Here is a 23083-nt window from a genome sequence, read left to right as displayed (position 1 = left end):
TGCCTACGACATGGTCGTTATAATCTAGTAGTTCGTGGTTTAGACACGCCAACTTCCGCGAGGAACGTTAAATACTGTGTGCCTATATTTGAGCGCACGTTAAAGAACCCTCCAGTGGGTAAAATTAATCCACAGACCGAACACCGCGGCGTTGCTCACGATTATATTAGTCTGGCGACGTAAAACCACGATTTACAGCAGCTTTCATATGAAAGCTATAAGCCAATATATAGCCAATCCAAGCCAAGCACATATATTCCAGCCAATATATAGCCAATCCAAGCCAGCACGGTAACTTTCCGCAGATCATCTCAAACACCCCACAATTTCGTCTAGTTAGATTGAAGCTTTCCTCGTTTCGCGCTCATTGCAAGTAAATAGAAACGAGCCCTGTGACGTCACTGCACACTAAACAGCGCCGTTTAGCTGCCTCAATGCTTTTTTTTCCCCAAAAAATGCTGCAACTCTTTCTTCCCCGATGATGGGGATTTGATTGAATAAATTGATCTTGATTGTCGCTGCGAGCTCCCTATAATTGGAGCTTCACTAAAGACGACGGGGAGAATGGAATAAAAGGAGGATTATAGGGAAGAGACGCCCCCCATTTTCAGAGTAAACAGCCCGAAGGAAGGAGGGGCGGGGGGGGGGGGGGACGGAGAGGTGACAGGGAGTAAGATATCATTCACTGAAGTAATAGGCTTTGCTCCCGTATCGGCCAGTGCACGCGGCTAGCATGATTTGCAGCTGCCGATTGCATGTTTTGCGAGGAGTCCTCGTTATGTTATGTTTTCCTTGTCTGTTGCGCATTGTGTTCTTTCCGGGTCACGCGTGTCTTTTGGGGGTTCATTTCGATGGCAGGGGGGGGTCCAGAAAGTACCAATTATCCTATATGAGTATCGGTATTACTGTACGACGTTTAAAATACGGGGTTTTCATACCAGGTTTCACCAATAATATACGGAGTTGAAAAAAAAAAAAAAAGAAGAAGTAGTCTCGTGGACAATTTTAAGGTTTCAGATTGAAGTTGCCTCCGTATATGCCTGCCGTTGGGTGAAGTGCTGCTCGTTATCCTGAGAGCCGAACGTACGCATTTCATGTGTGATCATTTTTCCTGGAGGCTCAAAGCACCTCGGGATATTAATGCGCTTGAAATAAATCGCTTAGATTTCTCTCTCTCTCTCTCTTTGTTGTTGTTTTGAGTCTCGTGCTCTCGCCGTGGCCGAGAAAGGACGTCCACGAAACCTGGGGGATGTTTCACAAATTAAAGCTCCAGGACGACTTTAGGAGGCAAGGAAGATTTCATTGGCTGCAGTATGGTTGAGTCAAACGAAAATGAGTGCGCAGCGAGCTCCTCCTTTGGGTTCCGCGCACTATAGGTAGGGAGTGACTTTTTCGGGTTAAACCCGATTCCGCCCGGTTATTACCCCCCGAACTGACCTCCGACCAATTCGGGTTAAACCCGATTTGTCCCCGAATTCCAGTCACCATGAAATCCTCGAGTGACGTTTCCACTGAAGACGAACAAAGGTCGCCACGTGTAACGCGTGTAAGAATGGGTCACTTACGTTCCCAGCAATACACCCATGTGTGTCAACACTGTCTATGCCTTCGGGGATTGCCGCTGGAAGATCACGATCTCGCAAAAAAAAAAAAAAAAAGAGAGAGAGAGAGAGAGAGAGAGAGAGAGAGAGAGAGAGAGATAGACATTAGGAAAGGACTTAATAGACGAGAGGAGAAACAAAAACACCCGATAACACCCGAAGGCGCAATTATCGCCCGATTTCTCCCCGAATTACAGATTTAAAAATAGCGCCCGATTTTTACCCCCGAATCTGAGAAAGGCATTTAACCCGAAAAAGTCACTCTTTAACTATATAATATAATTGGGTGTTTACGTCGCGAGACAACTGAGATCATGAGCGACGCCACAGCGGTCGGTCTGTGGATTGCTTTTGCCCACCTGAGGGTTCTTTAACGTGCGATGAAAGCCCATCACACGGCACCCCGTATTTAACGTCCCTCGCGGAAGACGGCGTGTCTAAGCAACTTGTACCCTGCCACCAAGTTGCTGGCGTCCTCGGCCGGGTTCGAACCCGCGATCTCGGGATCAGAAGGCGAACACGCTACCAACTGAGCCACCGAGACCGGTTCTTTAACTATAGGAGAAAAAAAAAAGGAAGTAATTCTACCCGGATTAGACGCATTGTCATAACCGTTAGTTCCCTACAGGACTAACGTTTATGCGAAGTTTCGGGGCTATTTGCAGCAGGGATCGGAACCAGAACTGAACCCGAACCGGAAAACCTGAGAAAAAAAAAACGTTATTTTCTGTCGAACCCGAACCGAACCGAACCGAACCAGAACAATTTTTTTGCTTGTCCTGAACCGAACCGGAACTGAACCGGAAAAACGTGATACGGTTACCGGTTCGGGAATCGGTTCAGAGGTGAAATAATTGTACTACCGACCGACGTTTTATTTTTCGTTTCTTTATTTATTTTTTGTACGATTTTTGTACGAATACAAGTTTGACTGCAGCGCCAGTTTTTTTTTTTTGTTTTTTTTTTAGCAAAAGAGGGCCCTGACCGGGTTCTGCCTAAAGGCTTCCAGCACTTCGCTTTTCGTTTTCAGCAGACGACCACGAGAGTACAATACAGTAAATTATCGGGTAAATAACAAAGGTGTTTATTACTTGTCTCGTGTTTTCACCTGCTTTCATGAATGATTTTTTCACTTGAAATGGTTATCTCGCACCTTTCTCTTACAACCGTGTACGGAGATGCTCGCTTTGATGTAGCAAAATTACTGCTGATGAACCGGTTAAACCGGGACCTAAAAAAGTAAAGGTGACCGCTGCCCGTTTTTTTTTTGTGTGTGTGTGTGTGTGTGTGGGGGGGGTTGTCTCTGAGCCGAACCCGAACTGATATACCTGAACCGGTTCAAGCTGATAATTTCGGTTCATCGGAGCCAAACCTGAACCAAACCAATATGCCTGAACCCGAACCGGGTCTCTGGGTTGCATTCACCCCCCATTTCAAGCATCTGATCGGCCGGTCCAACTCCATGCTCTGCTCTCGCTGTGCTGTTTTGGCGGATACCAAGCATATGCTCCTCGACTGCTATCTTTACACCTCCCCTAAGAGCAGCTCTACAGTGTCGCCTGCAGTCGATCACGGCCGCCCCATTCACATTGGCAACCATCCTCGGCCCTTGGTCTAACCAGATCGACCATCGCCAAGCTCTTGAGTATTTCAAGATTTTTCTCCGGGACACTGGTCTCCTCTCTACCATGTGCCTGCGTACCTGTGTGCTGTGCGTGTGCTTTCGTGTGCTGTAGTTTTGCATGCCGTTCTGATGTCTTATACTGACTTCACTGACTATATCGACCTTATTTAGCATCGTTCATCACCTCATCATCAGGACACATCTCATCCTGCCCCATTGTGCCTTGGGGTAGTGGGCCGCACCTTATGTGGCGAATTTCCCTATTCATTATCATTAATTTATTTGTTGTTGTTGTTATTGTTGCGATCTTCCAGTGCAAGCTCGCGCATCAAATTCTCATAACAACCGAGACGCTTGCGGTGCAGCAGCCATGGTCGCGACCAAATTCGCTTCCCCTCAGGCTCATCGTCACTGCTGTAAGGATGGAACGATATCGATATTCTTATCGATATTTTATGCCCGCGATATTATCGATAATTTTGAAATATCAATATTTATCGGTAAACAAATATCGGTATTCACATCGATATAGATATCGATATTACATCGATACAGATATCGATATATAGGGTAAGATGGGGCAAGATGAGACACGGGGGCAAGACGCGACACTTGGGTTCCACGCCGCCTCTCGCAGAGACGCGTTGCTGCGTGCGCTTGAACCTTTACTCATAGGTGGCTCTGCATGTCCGCTTTATTGCGCATGAGTATTATCCGGATTGGTGTTTGCGTTGAAGAGAGAGAGAGAGAGAAAACTGTTGCTTCTGCCTTGAATGTAAAGACCCGTTAAAAAGGCGCGATTTTCTGTACTCCTTTTTCGTGTCAGCTGTGCAGTAGTGTCTCGCAGGATTATTCTGCCAATCTAAGTCCACACCCTATTCCTTTATTCATTCATCTTTATATATGCAAAATTTGGGCATTCTTGGTTACCCGGTGTTTAACAGAAAAAATAATGAATCCGATGATGTGCACGGGGCATGACGCGACAATTTAATGTAATTTAAGTTTAATGCGATTTAAATTTAATGTAATTGAGAAACTGCTAAGTCAATTATTAGGTCGCTTTATGCTTGTTCCTGAGATATTTCTTTTTTTTGCATATTGCCTAGTATTTCCCAACAAAGTTTCCTGTTTCCTCGGATATTCCCAGCAAAGCCGAAGCGCACTCAAAAGCGAGCGACCAGCGACACATCAGACTGGCGGCGGTGCCTTGTTTGCGAAGGACGATGGAGGAAAATAGCATCGGGTTCCGTGTGGTTTTATTGCACGTCATGTGGGCGATGTGCTCAAGGGGGCTGTGAAGGTGCTTGGATTGCAAAAACTAATTTGTATAGTTCATTACCACGGCGTGTCTCATCTTGCCCCACCCGATGTCTCGTCTTGCCCCGAGGGTTGGGGCAAGATGAGACAATCTGCATTTTTGAATTTTTTTTTGTTCCGTGTTTATTTTAGAACCGGCTACATCCGTTCTGATTTACAGATCAGAAGCTGTAGACCTCTCGGAATGTGCCTATGACTAGCTTTTTTTTTTTTTGAACATGAAAAATGAAAATTCCATATTCAATTGCAAATTTCTGTCTCATCTTGCCCCACCTTATTCAATTGCAAATTTCTGTCTCCTCTTGCCCCACCTATACTGATAGAAATATTAGTAATTGGGCGGCTTCTGCGCAGTGACAGGATATGAAAAAAGGAGCGGGTCAACGAGTTTATTAACCAAACTTGAAGACTTTTTCCCCCTCTCTACCTCTTAATTTGGTTTTGCGACATAATGCCGATATTTCCAGTAAAAATGTGATGCGCGTTAGGGGAAAACTTTGTCGGTTTCTAAAAGTCCGTGGCTCGTCCGAGCTGCATTTCGTGCCGAACGGCGCATTGGATTGTGCAGGACGAGTTCACCGAGCGTGCAACGTACACTGCAGTCGAAACCGAGGATTTTCTGTTACTTGCGTGGCTCCGTCTGCGCAGACATCCACTCCTCGAAGAACAAAGAAAGAGGAGGCAAGTTGGTGCGGATCCGAAGAGGGCGACATCCCCCACACTCACCTAAATTCTTGCACAATTTATTCTCCAATATTTCCGAGACGATAATTGAGGACGTATCCTCATTGGTCCTCGTAATACACGTTGTTCGTCGCCACCGCCAACAGCGAGCCGCTCAGTGGTTAGCGTGCTGGCCATGTCACGTCGGGACTGGGAGGTACCCGGGTTCGAATCCCGGTGCCGGCTGTGCTGTCTGGGGTTTTTCCTGGTTTTTCCTCAGACGCTTTCAGACATATGTCGGCACAGTTCCCTTAGAAGTCGGCCCAGGACGCACATTCCCCCAGGGCGTGAGTCGTGACGTTGCCCACATACGTGAGGCCGACAACGGCAAGCCCTATCACCACCACCACGAGCCGATCCTGCCATTACTTCCATCCCCATCGTCATCACGTGCCTCACCGGTAATACGCGTGAAAGAAAATAAAACAAGGACACCTTTTTTGAATTGCTCAAGTATATGGCGAGACAGCTTTTCAAACATCGAGATATCGAGAATTTCTTTTAAAAATATCGGTAGTTTAATCGATTTTATCACGACGTTGATATTTATCGATATAGAAAATGTCGATATTTTTGCCTCACTATACACTGCTGTCAACAGTGAAAGATGAAAGTGACTAAAAAGGTTAGCCAGCTGTAGGGATCGAACCCACATCTTCTGGATTACCGGTCCAGGGCTCTACCAATTGAGCTAAGCTAACATGACTTTCATCTTTCATCGTTGATTTCTTAGGCAATTTGAGGCTTTGTTTGTATCTGTCCCTTCTATGTTGTTCCAGCCTCAGAACATCAGTTTCTCTGCTGTCAACAGCAACCGCCCGCGATATTTGGGCCAAAATGATGTGATTCCCTACAGTAACAGTCGGGTAATTGATTGCAATTAAAAAAAAACTGACAAGCTTACTGCAGTTTTCCAGATCCTTGCGAACGAAAATAATGGCTTTGTCGTTTGCTAGCATGTTCTGCATGCTGGCGCCGACTACATTACTTCCTTAAAGTGCGGCAGGAAAGCAAAGCGAAGAAAACAATTTTGCGACGGTGCTGCCAACTCTCTTCGGAAGCGAATGTTAACCTACACCGCATGAGCCCGCCTTAAAATCAGCTAGTGTTTCGGCCTCTCATCGTGACGAAATTACTTGGTCAAATTCAGCTCACCAACGCGCTGCTCTAAAAGCAATTGTCTATACTCTTCATTATGAGGAGCCTATTGAAGCCTGAAGGGTATTGCCTATACAATGAACCCCTCGTTATTATGACCATGGTCGTTCCCGAAAATTTTGGTCATAATGCGGAATTGTCATATTAACGGGGGCTCTGCAGAGGTTTCACTGCATTGTTCCCCAGGAGTATGGCCGTAAACCGCGTGTGTCAGATTATCGGGGGTCATATTAACGAGGGTTCACTGTACTCTCCAGGTGGAGGAACCTTTGTCAAGCCTGACCGGCCTTTTGCTCTCCCTCCATCCGTTTAGAAATTGAAATTATATTTTCACCAAGTTCCGGGAGGAATCAGCTCCTAAGGTGATCTGTAGTTTCTACAGTAAACCCTCGTTATTATGACCATGGTCGTTCCCGAAAATTTTGGTCATAATGCGGAATTGTCATATTAACGGGGGGATCTGCAGAGGTTTCACTGCATTGTTCCCCAGGAGTATGGCCGTAAACCGCGTATGTCAGATTATCGGGGGTCATATTAACGAGGGTTCACTGTATACATTTCATGATTTATAAACTTGAAGGAACAAGCGAAAAACGTTAATGCCTCTCTGGGTAGTCCGTACAGTTAGGTTTCCCTTCGCTTGGCTACTGGAAGATTTGGATAGTTTTGCGGGCAGTTTGGGGCTTTACATCGCGTGAGACAATATGATTAGGAGCTGCAGTGTATAGCGTTTTCAAGCGTTGCGTTGATAGGTCGCAAACGGCATAATATATCGCCAGTAAACTCTCACTACTTTACCTAAGATGTGAGAGATCACGAATGGCTTTAATCAATTCTTCACCACGTCCAGAAGTAAGTCAGAGTCTAATTCCTCGAAAGGCACCGCCGTTCAGAGTATATGGTACTCAAAAGGCAACGACGAAGATAACGTCCCTTTATCCCACTCCTACCGTATTAGTTATGAATTATCGGATCTATGCACCAATTAATTACGTTTAACTACGGAGAAATGAGCGGCTCAGACGCCGAGAGAACGGACGAGAGCGAGACGTCTTCTTTGCAGTGCCGTGCTGCTATACGGAGAAGATCGCTTTAAGGCGCTCCCGGCCCGTCCGCGTTAAATGGGTTGTGACGCTTGGCCCCCAAGTTACAAACGTCAAAGACGGTCTCTTGCGTCGATTCGAACCTACATTCCAAGAAAATCGGCACCGCAAATACCGAAATTCATGCGACGGTGACGTCACGGAAAGCATAGCACGTGAACCAATGGGAAATGTTGAGACTCTTTCTTTCCTGACGCCAAAGCTTCAACTGCCTCTATCTATGATTTCTGTTTTTTTTTTAGTTTTTTGTTACTTGTCGTGGTTGGGGAGATAGAGACAGTTGAAGCTCTGGCTTCCGCGAGGAGCAAGAGCCTCGCATTTCCTATTGGTTCTCGTAAACACGTCACTCTCTCGCGGCAGCCTCACTGGCGGAGATACTTGCCGTGACGTCACGTCCGGGTGCCGATTTACCCCCTCTGGTGCAAGTTGCCAGTGACCGATCTTTTGCACAGCTTAGGGCCAGGTGTCACATCCGTCAACTCAGTCTATAGAAGAAGCTCCTATTTTTGTTTCTGTATGGACGCGCGTGTCTCAATGCCCAACCAACAACGTCTGTGAGGCTGATGCACGTAAACACTGTCCACACGCGCAGGGGAGCTTTTGCTGTCCTGGTCGTTTTGAGCAACGAGTCGACCTGGGAACCTGGTCACGGTGCACGAGTTTCCGTACACCTTCAGCCGTCTCCCCTGGGCATCACGTGGACGGCCTTCCACCTTGACAATGGCGAAGCGACAAACCCTTACGCGCTCTGGCTGCGTCAAGGCTGCCCGCCGTACCCGACTCGGTCCCAACTGGCGCAGATGCGAAACGCTCAGGAACCTCGCAAGGACGTCTTGACTGCACCTTCCTTGACGTTACCATCGCCGTCGGCGGCGCTTCTGGTCGGCTGTTCAGCGGAACATCCCCTAGGACCCGTCCCGCGTGGTCTCCGAGTCCACGTCGTGGCACCAGGCAGGGGGATCCTGTTCTGGACGCCCGGTCCAGCACAGCCGTGCCTCGAGTACGACGTGCTCTTTGCGCCGGATGATGGCGTCCCTCGGGTCAAGCTTGGGGGTCCCGTTATGTTTCCGGTCTTCTTCATCGACTGCGAGGTTCTTGGTCGGGGTAAGAGTGATTTCTCTGGTCTCGGCCTTTCAGTAGGATAACGGATGGGATTAAACGTATACAGTGAACCCTCGTTAATATGACCCCCGATAATCTGACACACGCGCTTTACGACCATACTCCTGGGGAACAATGCAGTGAAACCTCTGCAAATCCCCCCCGTTTATACGACAATTCCGCGTTATGACCAAAATTTTCGGGAACGACCATGGTCATAATAACGAGGGTTTACTGTACACGCAAATCGAATTTTACGTTCGACCTTGTTCGAATACGTTATACGTGTCTTGCTTGTACTGGAGTATCCCTTTGGCTCCCTTTGTAATCAATTGCTAGCCGCTCGTCTGTGTATAACAGGAACACGAAATAGCCTTTAACCGCGACCACCACCACCGTCATACATACAAAATTACTGTAACTTACTACTCCCAAATTTTTTGAAAAAAAAAAAAAAGAAAGAAACCCAGCGGTGCCATTAACGACCCTTCACATGAAGTCAATGAACCCGTCCTCTCTTGGATGGTCTCATAGCCGTGTCTTTCTTTCTTTTCTTTTTTTTTTTTTTTCCTCCCAGGTTGTGCTGGTCTTCTGTACGTCGGCACCCGAAGCCTCCGAGGCGATCGCGGCCCCATCTCGACGCCGCTACGATACAAACTGCTCTGATCGCTTCCAATAAAGAGTCCGACCCCGGGCATTTGCATGTTCTGTTTGCGAACGCCCTTCAATTAGGGTGCGCTGCGTCACGTGCGCCCACAATGGCGCTCCATTGTGGAGCCCTTCTCCCCGGCCGAAAAATGGCTACGCCCCATTGCGCATCGATCGCCCAGGGCGGGTCACGTGGTGTACGACTCCACCTTCGAGGTACCGCCCCGAAATTTCACGTGCTCGCCCTCGCTCGGCGTCCAGACCGCAGTGCCATGCAGCCGGTCGCGCCGCCGCGGACGCCCAGCCCGGCCTCCCGGGCCTCGCCCAAGGCGCCCCAGCACACCCCGTTCTCCGTGGACGACATCCTGGACCCTGAAAAGTTCACGGGAGCAAAGTGCCGCTGGTTGCACGAGGAGGAGAGCCAGCCACCCTTGACCGCGAACGGTGAGTCGACCTCCCCCCCCCCCCCCCAACCCAGCCCCCAGTCGGGGACACGTCTTCTCAAAGCCAACCGTATAAGCCGCGTTGCTTCTGGAAGTGCTGTTTCGTAGACGCTGCTATAGGTTTCCACGACGCACGAGTGATGCACTCAATGTTTGTCATATTGTTGCTGCGTTTACTATCCAAGTTCTTATGTTTAGGATCAGGATGAAATAGTGTCACGGGGGGGTTTTCACTCTCCTGTCAATGATTTTCAAACCCGATACATCGAATGTGGATCACATGGTCGTGTTTTGTTCAACGGACATTTCTGTTTTGGCGAAGGTGGTGTCACGCGTCTTAGTATTCCTCTGGCAGCTAATTACGAGTACATATACTGGAGACAAGAAATATGGCACGAACCTCTGTGTAAGTTGCGAAATTTCGCTCGTATAGCAGTCAGGTGCGCTCCATTTCGAATTTATAGTCTGTTTTCTGTGATGATGTTGTATGACTCAAAAGAGGAAGCAACCTCCACAGTATAAATGTTGGGATTCTCAAATCTGACTTTTCTTGTTTTCTTTTTGCTCCGAAAGCCCGTTTATACCAGACATCTGGCGCCAGGTCGATTTTTCCCCGAATCGCATTCTCACTTTACAACTATAGGGTGTATGCTATAAAAGGTCAGTAACAGTTTCGTGCAAAAAGTGATACCTCCTTGATGCTATACCTCTACCACGAAAAGACTTTCTCTGCCTCAAAATGAATAATTTATGCTAGAGGAACCTACGAAACGATTGTGGTTACCTAGCACTGTGTAACAAAATAAATATGACCACGCAAACTTTCACCTCCATCCATCGGTATTGCGCATATAGGAAACACATGAAGACGAAAGTTTCCGTGGCCGTGTTTATTTTATTACGCAGTGAATGGTAACCACAATTTTTTTCGTAGGCTTCTCTGGCATAAGTGATTCACTGTATGGCAGCACAAGTCTGTCTCTCAAATAGATATAGTGTCACGCGCGAAAATGTCACTGACCTTTTATAGCATACACCCTGTATATAGCAAGTGCCCGATAGGTTCAAAACGCCTATATGCTATGGCTGTGCAGCACCTGGACCGGCTTGCACGAACGTTCTGAAATTCCTCACTGTCATCCTCAGTCGCTTTGTTACGCACGAGCAGCGTTGAGAACCCGTTGAGAACCACTATTCCTATGTACTGAGGAATTTCTGCAACGTTCGCGCAAGCGGATCGAGATCCGCAACTTTCACCCTAAATGATAGACTTCAAAGTAGCACCCGTTTTTTCCACCCCCCACTTTGTGCTCGACCGGAGAAGACCACTCAGCACGGGACACGTTTGTATAGTAAAGGTATTAGGTCTTCAAAGACTATTACCATGGCATATCTATATGTACTCTATAGGCAAGTGTTTTGTCTGCATACATGCGTGTAGTCAAGGCGTTCCATCCAGACGAACATCTTGGCTCTACGTCGCTTGTAGTCCCGTCACAATCTCTGTTGCTTCAAAATTATGTACAGTTCTTTCTCCGCCTCATGCAATGTCCCTTTCGATGGTTAAGCTTGGCACAAGGTTTCCTTTTATGGTTCGAGTAGTAAGAAAAAAAAAATAGTTGGACATCATTATGTAATCAAGCAACTGGGACGAGTTTAATTTCCGAGCTACACTCTTAAAAAAAAGGGGGTGTACTTTAACTCCTTTCCTTGCCACATATTTACAGACCCTTTATTCCCTATATACAGACCCTTTAACTCCCTACTGGGGAGTAATATTACTCTCTGAAGAGTCTGAAGGGAGTGAGGGGACTCCTTTTTGAGAGTAAACGTATCTCTCCAAAAAGGGATTGATATATGTGGCAAGGAAAGGAGTTAAAGTACACCCTTTTTTTAAAGAGTGTACACCATCAACATCCAACAGCCTAACATCTCCTTTTCTCTCTCTCTCTCGTTTTTCTTTTTTTGCTTCCCCCAATTCATGAATTATCTGAGCTACATGTGCAGCCAACGCTCGATTTATGAACGTACAGAAGTCATCGGAAATAGTTCCTAAATCAAGGTTTTGAATGCTTGAAAGGGATGGAAAGCGTTAACCGAGAGATCAAAGGAAGTTGTACCGCATGCACCAGAACGAACTATACGCAAGTTCTATACAATGGTACAGGACCATAATATAAAAGGACAGGTTTATGGAAGTACAACAGTTTTGAAAATACAATTATCATCTTGCTGACGACATTTAATGTTAAAGTTAATGCTGAAACGGTTGCTTTGCAATCAATTCCCTTCTTCCTTTCCCTTCCCTTCTTTCGTCCACCTTACCATGAACGTAATACAGTAAACCCTCGTTATTATGACCATGGTCGTTCCCGAAAATTTTGGTCATAATGCGGAATTGTCATATTAACGGGTGGGAGTTGCAGAGGTTTCACTGCATTGTTCCCCAGAAGTATGGTCGTAAAGCGTGTGTGTCAGATTATCGGGGGTCATATTAACGAGGGTTCACTGTATATCGTAGCCCGGTTGTATAGGCGAGCCTCTCTCGTATGGACTCCCGAGCCTTCGGACATCGCGAAACTGTTATAGGTCCTCCGTCGTCCGACAAGGCGCTGAGGGCACTTGAAGATTTTCTACATACAACCGGGCTTATGAACATTCTTATGACTCGCTGAACGTGTGCTGTTTGTGCCCCCAAGCGATTCCGACATTTTACATTCACTTGGCCGAAAGTTTTGAACTCCATGTTGAACACCCGTCATTTTAACTCTCTCATTTGTTTACACTTTCTGCGTGTAAGTGCACTGAGGTAGCCAGTTCGACTTCGTCGTAGCTCACGTCCCCATTTTTTTTTCTTTATCATCACCGGTTGTGGTATATGCAGATTAGATCGGTGGCATTTTAGGCAGTCTCACAGGCTATCACTGCAGTGTGATAGCGGACGGTTGATTCTGTATTGGCCGATATTATGTTTATCCGGAGAATCCTGTCCGGGGATTTTGCTTATCCCCAATTGCTTTCGCTTTGCTCCTCTTTGTTTCGAAGTCCGGAAGGACTGTTTTTGAGATGTTCTTGCCCCAGATACCTGAGCTGTCTTTCAATGGAGGTTAGTGTCCCCCTAATAGTTCTTGGTGCTCCCAAATGCATTCACTGTTCGGAAATTGACCGGCCGGTATGTCGCAGATGCGCTTCTGCGATGTCCCGCGAGATGCACGACAAAATATGTTTAGGCAACTTGAGGCCATGTATGTGATTGTCCCTTCTATGTTGTTCCAGCCTCAGAACATCAGTTCTCTCATGTTCACGACCAAATATATTCATCATCTTTAGCGCTCTGTAAGTTCGCAGCTAGAGCGGAGTTGGTTTACAACTCATATGGTCGCAGGTCGCAAAAGTACATCTCGTAACCGCTCCGTGGTCAGTTTTCGGGCGGTATTACCATAAAAATATACGTGCAAATCGAAAATTAAACTTGTTCTAGTTGCTTCCTCAGGGTCCCTGAAGGTTTTTTTTTTTTTAGCACTCAGATTAAAGCAGGAAACGAGACTTTGCGTCATAAGTTTGACCGTCGAATAGGTAGACATTGCAACGAGACAATGAAGGGACTAGTATTTCTCTCCGGACACTCTGTGTTTCAAATGAAATTATTTTGTGCAGTACAGTATATACTGCGAACGAGCATACACTGTAAACTGAAAAACACCCTTATGGGTGTAAATCGCTTGTCCTATAATTGACTCCTCTTTTTACACCGTACATGGTGTGAAACACCCTTTTTAGAGGGTGTATCCCGTGTAAAACGCCCTTTGAAAGGGTGCTTTTCCTTGAAAATGCCGTCTTTTGCACCCTTTATACACATTTTTAGGAGGGTGTTTAACGATCTTACACCCTCTTAAAAGGGTGTTTAAAGGGTGCAAGAGAGGGCATTTTCAAAGAAAAGCGCCCTTTCCAGGGGTGATTTACACGGAATACACCCTCTAAAAAGGGTGTTCCAGACCATGTACGGTGTAAAAAGAGGTGTCAGTTATAGGACAAGCCATTTACACCCATAAGGGTGTTTTCCAGTTTACAGTGTACGTGCATTGCGGGAACTGTGCATCAAACGAGTGCCGCATGTGTACAGTCATCAGATCCTGATCAGATGTACGGCCCTGCATATCTCCTATACATTTAGTTATATGGCATATTAGTGGCAAACCATACGGGCAGTGTGAACTTTTGGAGGCTCTGTTGCTGTTTTCGAGGATTACGTGCTGCACTGTAAACTGAAAGACACCCTTATGGGTGTAAATGGCTTGTCCTATAACTCACACCACTTTTTACACCTTATGGTCTGGAACACCCGTTTTAGAGGGTGTATTCTGCGTAAGACACCCTTTCAAAGAGTGCTTTTCCTTGAAAATGCCTTCTTTTGCACCCTTTAAACACCCTTTTAGGAGGGTGTCAGATTGTTAAACACCCTCCAAAAAGGGTGTATAAAGGGTGCAAAAGTCGGCATTTTCAATGAAAAACACCCTTTCAAAGGGCGTTTTACACAGAATACACCCTCTAAAAAGGGTGTTCCAGACCATATGGTGTAAAAAGTGGTGTGAGTTATAGGGCAAGCCATTTACACCCATAAGGGTGTCTTTCAGTTTACAGTGTGCAAAGCGGATGTACTTTTAATATTGGCGTTGATGCGGCTTCAAATGCAATGCCCAAATGTAGCAACCGTCAGAGCAAAGCATTGGGCGGAGGACATTGGTCGACGCGACATGTTGGATCGTTGCTACTCGGAATATTTACCTTATACAGTGACCACAAGTGCTTCTCAAGCTGCGTCCATTTTCCGATTTTGAGGGAATACGATGTACCAAGGCGTATTGTTCCTATACGCTTTAGAGTGGACAAAAACAGGGTGCAGGCGTATATATGGGTAACCCGCAGAAAGTATACAGGCCCCGAATATACTGCAGTCTTATTAGAAATGAACTTCACTGCATAGCACGCTCCTAGCCAACCATCATCTCGAATGATATCATTATCTGCCCTGATTTGTTGAAAACGGGAGGCGTACGCCATTTTTGTGACAATTATGAACAGCGTAAGTGTCACAAAAAAGGCGTACGCCTCCCGTTTTCAACAAATCAGCGCAGAAAACGCTATCATTCGAGATGATGGTTGGCTAGGAGCGTGCTATGCAGCGAAGTTCATTTTTAAGAGTGTGCTTAATGGGTGGGGTTTCTCGTTTTTAGGCGTTTATTAAATTCGCCGGGGGTTTATCGGCGTCGATTGCGTGCAGAAAAATCGGATGTTCTCGGCAGTAATATTTAGGTTAAGGAAAAATGCTCCAATTCACTAGGTCATACTACATACACCCTATATATATATATGACGGGGGAAAAGTCACGAGTTGGTCTTTCTAAGGCATAGAACATAGCGCTAAGAAAGAATAAAGACGCTAAGTAGAGATAAAACTAATTTATTTAACACTATAGAACTAGCCACCATTTGAACTACACTCTTAAAAATGAACTTCGACGCATAGCACGCTCCTAGCCAACCATCATCTCGAATGATATCGTTATCTGCCCTGATTTGTTGAAAACTGGAGGCGTACGCCTTTTTTGTGACACTTATGCTGTTCATAATTGTCACAAAAAAGGCGTACGCCCACCTTTTTCAACAAATCAGGGCAGATAACGATATCATTCGAGATGATGGTTGGCTAGGAGCGTGCTATGCGGTGAAGTTCATTTCTAAGAGTGTATAACGAATCTGGAAGCACAGAAGCATAGGAGGAAATATCAGTTTATTTGAGAGAGAGAGAGAGAGCTATAGGTTACACCGATTAGGGGGTCGGCTGTTCAGTTTCTTGAAACACAGTCTCAGTCACGCGAAAATAAAAGAACGAGACACACATGTGGAGACGACGTGAACACTGTGCTGCTGTAGTGCACACAGGGATATACAGGGTGTTCAAAATTAAGCTTTCACTATAGCACCTTATAAATAGGCGAACAAAAGAAAACTGGTGCTACTTTTTCTGTTCCTTGAGTAAGAAAAAGTTGCTACACACTGTAAACTGAAAAACACCCTTATGGGTGTAAATAGCTTGTCCTATAACTCGCACCGCTTCTTACATCGTATCGTCTGGAACACCCTTTTAAGAGGGTGTATTATCTGTAAAACACCCTTTGAAAGGGTGCTTTTCCTTGGAAATGCCTTCTTTTGCACCATTGAAACACCCTTTTAGGAGGGTGTAAGATTGTTAAACACCCTCCTAAAAGGGTGCAAAAGAAGGCATTTCCAAGGAAAAGCACCCTTTCAAAGGGTGTTTTACACAGATTAGACCCTCTTAAAAGGGTGTTCCAGACCATACGGTGTAAAAAGCGGTGCGAGTTATAGGACAAGTCATTTACACCCATAAGGGTGTTTTTCAGTTTACAGTGCACAATTAGCAGCACCTGTTTCTTACACAAGTAGCGTAAAGTTATCATCCGGTTTCCTGTCATCGCTGTGTTTGCGTAGCGCTCGTGAAAGCTTAATTTTGAACACCCTGTACACGTGTTCTTGCTGTCACACCCGACATGATAGAACGCACCTTCCATGCAGTTCCCAACACGCAGTTTCGAGAATGCACATCACTTACACTAATGGACTAGTATATGGTAGGGATACTATAGGGCACATTTTGACAATTCGATGCATGTATAGGGCCGTACGTCCGAGTATGGCGCAAGCCCAAAATCAAGAGGGGACATTTTCTAGACAAGTATAGAGGAAAACTTTGACTACTACTTCACTACTTACAAACTTCTTTGAAACTTACTTACTTTCTTTTTTTTTTTTTTTTTTGAGATCATCTATTAAGGAATAGACGATTTTAAAAAGATGCGCGCGCCACCAAGCGCGTGGCGCAAGGCAGCATGGGAACTTTGAGGGACACTGCTCCGTAGTCTGCTTCGGATATGGTTTATATCGGCTGACGCTGATGCTGCGCACACCGGGAATATTGTTGTTCTTCTTCTACCTCCGCCTCTGGCCGTATCGTAATGCTTGAAGGCGCTCTAAGTTCCCATGAGCCCTTGCGTACTACAGGTGGCGCTTGCTTTTCTAAAATGGTCTATTGTTGCGCATGACAACTGAGCGCATTTCCTCACACAAAATTGGGGTTTTCCCGTTTTGGCTCTTTTGGACGAAGAAAGAAATCGCTATACTCGACACACATGGAGATTTTTTTCGGAGAATTCTGAATTTGCAAACACATTATAGGCGGGTGTTTTTCGGCATTTTTCGACCGAAAACCAGAAACGCTATTATACTATATAGACATGCATCCCGTATAATTGTAATCTTGCGCGGCCCATTGTATAAACGCAAAAGTATACCGAACCTTTTCAACGCGTCAGAGTCAGTTTATTTGGACGTACGTAACGCATAGCGTATACGATGCACTAAACATACACACAGTTTTGTTCACTAAGAAGAAACACGCCGTTCTTAAATAGTTGCTCATGCAGGTCATGGTATAAGAATAGTGAAAGAAAGAGAGAGAGAGAGAAAAAAAACTTCAGTTGACGTTTCACCTTGCACTGAACTGAACCAATTTTTACAATGTAGGTCTTATATAACACGCAAAATGTTGACCTTTTCGCTGCGAACAGCAAAGCGCTTGGAATAGGAAAAAAAAGAAGAAAAAAGAAAAAGAAAAAAACGAGCACCGCAAGTAAAGCGGCGGGCGGCCCATCACTCAAATCCAGCGATGATAGCGGTTCACCACTAATCGGCTGCCTCAATCCGTGCACTTTATCTATTTGGCAGGGGAGGTATGGTTGCCCGAGGCACCCCCGAATTAAGCGCATTAGGGAGAACAAAGAGACGGATAAGGCCAATAATAGCTTCGCGGAACTATAAAGTGTTCTTCGCTGGGACTCGGGTTTCCTTTCCAGTTTCGACACGCGATGGTTCTGTCCTCCTTAAGGTCCGAGTTTTAATTTTACTCATTCCCTCTCGATAACGAGCGTACAAGCAGACAGAAAGGCAAGCTATATAGTCGTAGCTATATACGTCAGACAGAACGGTTTACTTTCGGTATACAGCATGGCATGTCTCGTTGTACGACAATGAATTCGTGACTTCAGTGACTTCACAAGGCACGAAGGAATATCAACGTGAGTTGCTATTTTAGACAAGGCGGCTGCCCCAAAACGTGACACGGAATCGCAGCCGAGAATGCTAGCGGAATACAATGACAGCATATATGACAAGGATCGCGGGTGAAACGAACTCCAGACGACAAAAGTCGCAGCGGAGAAAGATAGCAGACGACAAAGGTACAGGAATCGCAGACGACATGAACTGCATGCAGACGACTGCACATGACTCGCCCAAGAATCACTTTGGCAACGCCGTTGGCTACATCGCATATACAGGGTGTGTGCAGAAAAACATGACCCGCATTTTCACATGTAACTCGTTGTCTACTTAGCCGAGGAACTTCCGGTGGCGCATGACGGCGTATTTATGCGTGCGAAAGCTACAAAAAAATCCTGGAAGCCATACTCAGTGTAAAAAAATTAACTGAGCGCGAAAACATGGGCTTCCATGCATTAGAATAGGGCGGTCATGACAGAGCATGGTAGTGCATTTCGGTCTCATGAGAGTTATGTGCAGGCACCGCTAGGGGCACTGCCGATGAGCATCCATGTGGGACATAGTTTCGATTTATGCACCGATAGCCCCCCTAGCGGTACTTGAACACAACTCTCCTACGTGCACCATGTTGCCCTTTCATATACACCCTGTTGCCCACCATGTTGCCCTATTCTGATGCACGGAAGCCGACGTTTTCGTTGTTCCGTTTATTTTTTAAGCTGGGTATGGCTTTCACAATTTTTCTACAGATTTCGCACGCATAAATGCGCCGTCGTGCGCCACCGGAAGTTCCTCGGCTAAGTAGACAACGAGTTACATGTAAAAATGCGGGTCATGTTTTTCTGCACACACCCTGTATACTACGTCTAAATTTGACATGCTTATACCTTTACCGTGTATTCACACGAGTGACATCCTCACGGAATATTCTAGTGGAAGAAAGAGCGAAAACACTGCTCACAGAGCCGAAGTTCCGTCCCGTGTTATGTTGAGCATTCACACGGTGCGGAATATCCGGGGTGGCGTACTGCGCATTTAGCAGACGACACTTAGCAGACGACACCGTCAGCGTGTTTTCCTGTCGTCTGCTACGGAATATCTTGTGGCTGTGTAGCAGGATGTTCCCCACAGTTAGCAGTGTACGTGCAGACTCGACGTTGAGCGCTTGCGCACACGTGACAGCAGAAAGCTATGACGTTTTTCGCATCTTCCGCTTCTGGGGGAATGTCGCTCGTGTGAATACACGGTTATCTCCCCATTCCCCGTCCCGTCGTCATGCGCGAGCTGTTGTCATTCCGTTACATTGGCGAGTATGAATCGATTTGAAAGCATTTTCTAATCAATTGGTTCAAAAATGGTTGTAGAGACACCCACGCAGGAGCCTTTTAGCTCTAGTTCGAGAACGACAGCCCCCGCCTTGAGTGACATCGCCCGTTCCGTTTCGTTTCAATTTGTGCCCTTGTAGTCAAGTTGGAGGCTCCCGAGCTAATGGATGGGACAGTTCTTCAAAAGCAGTTTCGGGAGCCAATTATGAGGGGTGCGTCGTCATAGAATGAGGGGCGAGAACAGGAATACTCGCAGCGCAATAAATTAGCGTGAACGAGCAGCTCCTGAGACTAAAGAGCGTGTCGTTCTGCTTCCTCATATTTCACGGGCGACCACTTTGGCAACGCTCCCACACATTTTGCGTCCTGTTTCGCTGGGCGGACGAAGGATTTGCCTATACAGGACTGTTGGTTATTCCGCTATTTCGGTAGAATAGAAGACCAGCCTATAATGTCCATATACGTAGAAAGAGGCCTCCGCCACGTTTTATTGACTGATTATTTATTTATTTATTTATTGGTAATTCGTTAAAAGCCCGAAGGCATTACATAACGGAGGTGGGCACACTATAGGGATACAGAAAAAAATGAAGAAGAACAGAGGGCATGATAAAATGGATATTTGACAAAATGCAGGAAAACAAAACGCACAAGATACTACGAAGTATATACAGTCAAACTCCTTTATAGCGAACACCTTTTTAACGAAAATACCATTACAGCAAATTTTTTTGCGCTCCCGCTGGAGCCCTATAGGTCCAATAATGGACATCCTTTTTAACGAAAATACCTTTACTGCAAATCTTTTTTGCTGTCCCCTGAGTTTCGTTGTAAAGGAGTTTGACTGTACATATAAACGGAATACGCAACAGCTAGAGATCGTCATTATTAGTTATTATTACTGACACAGGATGTCCCATAAAGCTGTCGTCGCTGGATTTCGACTAGAATGTCAAAGACAGCACTTCTTTGCAGGAGCAGGCAAGCTAGCTGGTGTTGACTCGACGGTAACATTGCCTTGAGTTTGAGGGAAAACACATAGACTCACGAACCAGCAATGAATCTTTGTTTAGCGGCGCTGCAGGAGATCGATGCCGTCAGGTGTTGCTGGTCTCGATAACCTGCCGATATAGATCTCGCGAAACCCCCGTGCTGCCATTCGGCATATATATACTCCGGATGGCTTGATTCATGTCTTACGTCCAGTTCTATTCACGGCTGTGTTTCCCGAGAGGCGTATGTGCGTTTGTAACCATCCGCATTAATTCGGGCATTTCTTGCTTGTCTTGTCCAAAGTAAACGCGGATGTAGTCCGATAAAATATAACGTGCAATTATTTTTTTTTTCCCTTGGCCCTTTTGCAAAGGGCACGTTTGTATTTCCGCGATAGTGTCACATGCCGTCAGTGAGCGCCGGATTGACATTTTCTCAAACTACTATACCAGGGAAACACTTAGGCAGACGCTCATGTGTTATGGGACAAAGCGGAGGACAGACACGCACTACTAGATTATAACGACCATGTCGAGGGCACCCCTTCCCAGCGCCGCATTTTTGGAAGCTAGCGGTGGCGCTTCTCATCGTCCCAGTTATTGCTTCCTCAACTTCTACGATACTTTGTACTTCAGCTTACCTTAGTATTTCTGTACAAGCGGTGGACGTTCCACAGATGTTTTATTCTGAGGTTGATTATCATCATCCTTCTATGCGTTTTCATAGGAGCTATCGCTGTCGTCTGCTACGGTAGTCGTACATACGCTTCTGCGCGTTCAGAATTCAAATTTCCATCGTCCAATCGTGGCGTGCCGATGAGTAGCGCCCCTGGCGGATCGTGCGGACGGGCTCCTCATAGGGGTTGCTGGTTGTGACATGGTCGTTATAATATAGAAAGTCGTGATCCTGCTACACAGACACAAGATATTGCGTAGCAGACGGCACGCTGACGGTGTCGTCTGCTAAGTGTCGTCTGCTAAATGCGCTGTACGCCACTCCCAATATTCCGCACCGTGTGAATGCTCAACATAACACGGGACGAAACTTCGGCTCTGTGAGCAGTGTTTACGCTTTTTCTTCCGCTAGAATATTCCGTGAGGATGTCGTTCGTGTGAATACACGGTAAGTGAACCTCGCAACCGCATCTGGTAACAAGAGAGACACTCCAGGCCGCCTCGGAGTACAGTAGTAATTTGGGTATATAGGCCGTGCCTTTTCTGTTTAGAAATGCGAGCATGGCTCTACGAAACAGCACTGAAAGACTTCAAGCGTTGGGCGAGTCACAGAAAAAACAGCGATAAAAAAAAAAGTATTTCGTATTTGTTTTTTGCATAGCTGTTTCCTCTTGTGCATTCTGACCTAACGAAGCTTATCCCCAGCAGTGTTGCGACACTTTCTGGACAAACATGTCGTGTGTGTGAAATTGCGACATGTGCATGTGTTTGCTCTTATGTGTCCCACCCTTACTAGATTACGCATTACAGAAGAACGGGCAAATCTCTATGCGTCAACTTCTGTGGCCGAGTTCCAGTTTGACGTTTCTATAGTACAGATGCGTATATGCGTAAGAATTGCGATGTGACGCACGCACAATGATAGTTGCGCTTTCAACCTACTCTACTGGAATGGCCAAAACATGACGAGGGAAGCGACATCTTCCGTTTTCCTTTAATCTCGTTTGAGAAATATGTCACCTAAGCCGATTATACCCTTCTCGATAATGGCCTCTTGTTTTCTCGATAAGTCATCAGTCTCATTTGTCCTGTGGTCTCGACAGCCTGTCTGACGTGCACATTCTATAGTAGACGCAATGTTGGTGCACAGATTTAGCGCAGACGAAAACTCATGAATTACGTAAACGTTACGGAAACGCCATTGTGGTCTAATCGCTCCTGCGCGTTGCGTGTGTCTTTTATATTTCGTATACTGAAAGAATATTGGTTTTCAGTTAGGAGAAGCACGGAACTGTTGGGGGAGTGAGGTTCGGTTGTATATCGGACGTGTGTGCATTTCGCGTCGTGTGTGTGGGGACTGAAAGGTGAATCCCCGCTCGCAGAATCCCGCGGTCCGGAGGTCAAGAGCGGCAAGAAGAAGAAATCGGTGAGCGAGAACGGCAAAGGGGCGGCGGCGGCGACAGGCGGAAAACCTCGGCGAGCCCGCACAGCCTTTACGTATGAGCAGTTGGTTGCCCTGGAGAACAAGTTCAAGACGACCCGTTACCTCTCCGTCTGCGAGAGGCTCAACCTGGCCCTCACGCTTCGCCTGACGGAGACGCAAGTCAAGATCTGGTTCCAGAATCGGCGTACCAAGTGGAAAAAGCAAAACCCGGGCCTGGACGCCAACAGTCCGACGGGGCCGCCGACGCCAGGCTCCCCGGGACCCTTCGTGCAACCTCCGTACGCGCTGTACGCACCGGCCTACCTGGGCCCTTACACCCTGCAGCCTTTCTTCCCGTCGTAGCAGCGGCGCGGGCGCCCGAGTCTCACGTCGTCGCCCCGGACGCCCCCAGCACCCGACGACGCGCACCTACCGGCAATAAAGGCGTTGCTCTCCACGGAGGCGGGCTCCGGAGCTCCGCCTGCTCGGCCGACGTTCCCTCTCCACGCTTGGCGTTCCACGCTGCGTGCGGCACAGACCTTGGTGTCGTTCTTCGAGAAGACGTTCATCCCGAGACACGTATTGACGAACACCCGTTTCCTATGTGTCACGTGGTCGCTCTACCAAACTTAACTACGCAACAGATTTCCGTATCACGTATGCAACCTTTTCATTTCGGAATCTAGAATCGGAATCTTGGCGATCCTGTATCACAAGTAATTCCCGTCCACTGGGACCTGCATGTGCGGAATGGTCATGGTCATGATGCCGAACGAAAACTACAATATCACGAACGAGACTCGAAAAAAAA

At 46.6% G+C, this 23083-nt stretch overlaps 2 protein-coding genes across 2 annotated transcripts in view; both read left to right on the top strand.

Annotated features, from left to right (window-relative positions):
- Positions 1-9327, top strand: part of LOC135377376 (alpha-L-iduronidase-like) — a 19350-nt gene extending 10023 nt beyond the window's left edge. Inside the window, exons 7-8 of the mRNA XM_064609738.1 lie at positions 8122-8633; positions 9208-9327. Of these exons, the coding sequence (XP_064465808.1) occupies positions 8122-8633; positions 9208-9296 (601 nt within the window). The 3' untranslated portion in view covers positions 9297-9327. The remainder of the gene's footprint in view (positions 1-8121; positions 8634-9207) is intronic.
- Positions 9304-23083, top strand: LOC135377377 (homeobox protein slou-like). The gene is made up of 2 exons (XM_064609739.1): positions 9304-9722; positions 22232-23083. The coding sequence occupies exons 1-2, from the start codon at positions 9389-9391 to the stop codon at positions 22633-22635; spliced, it is 738 nt and encodes a 245-aa protein (XP_064465809.1). The 5' UTR covers positions 9304-9388; the 3' UTR covers positions 22636-23083.

Source organism: Ornithodoros turicata, chromosome 1 (assembly GCF_037126465.1).
Source record: "Ornithodoros turicata isolate Travis chromosome 1, ASM3712646v1, whole genome shotgun sequence".
In the NCBI taxonomy this organism is placed as follows: domain Eukaryota; kingdom Metazoa; phylum Arthropoda; class Arachnida; order Ixodida; family Argasidae; genus Ornithodoros; species Ornithodoros turicata.
This window is presented reverse-complemented; position numbering and strand designations above follow the sequence as displayed.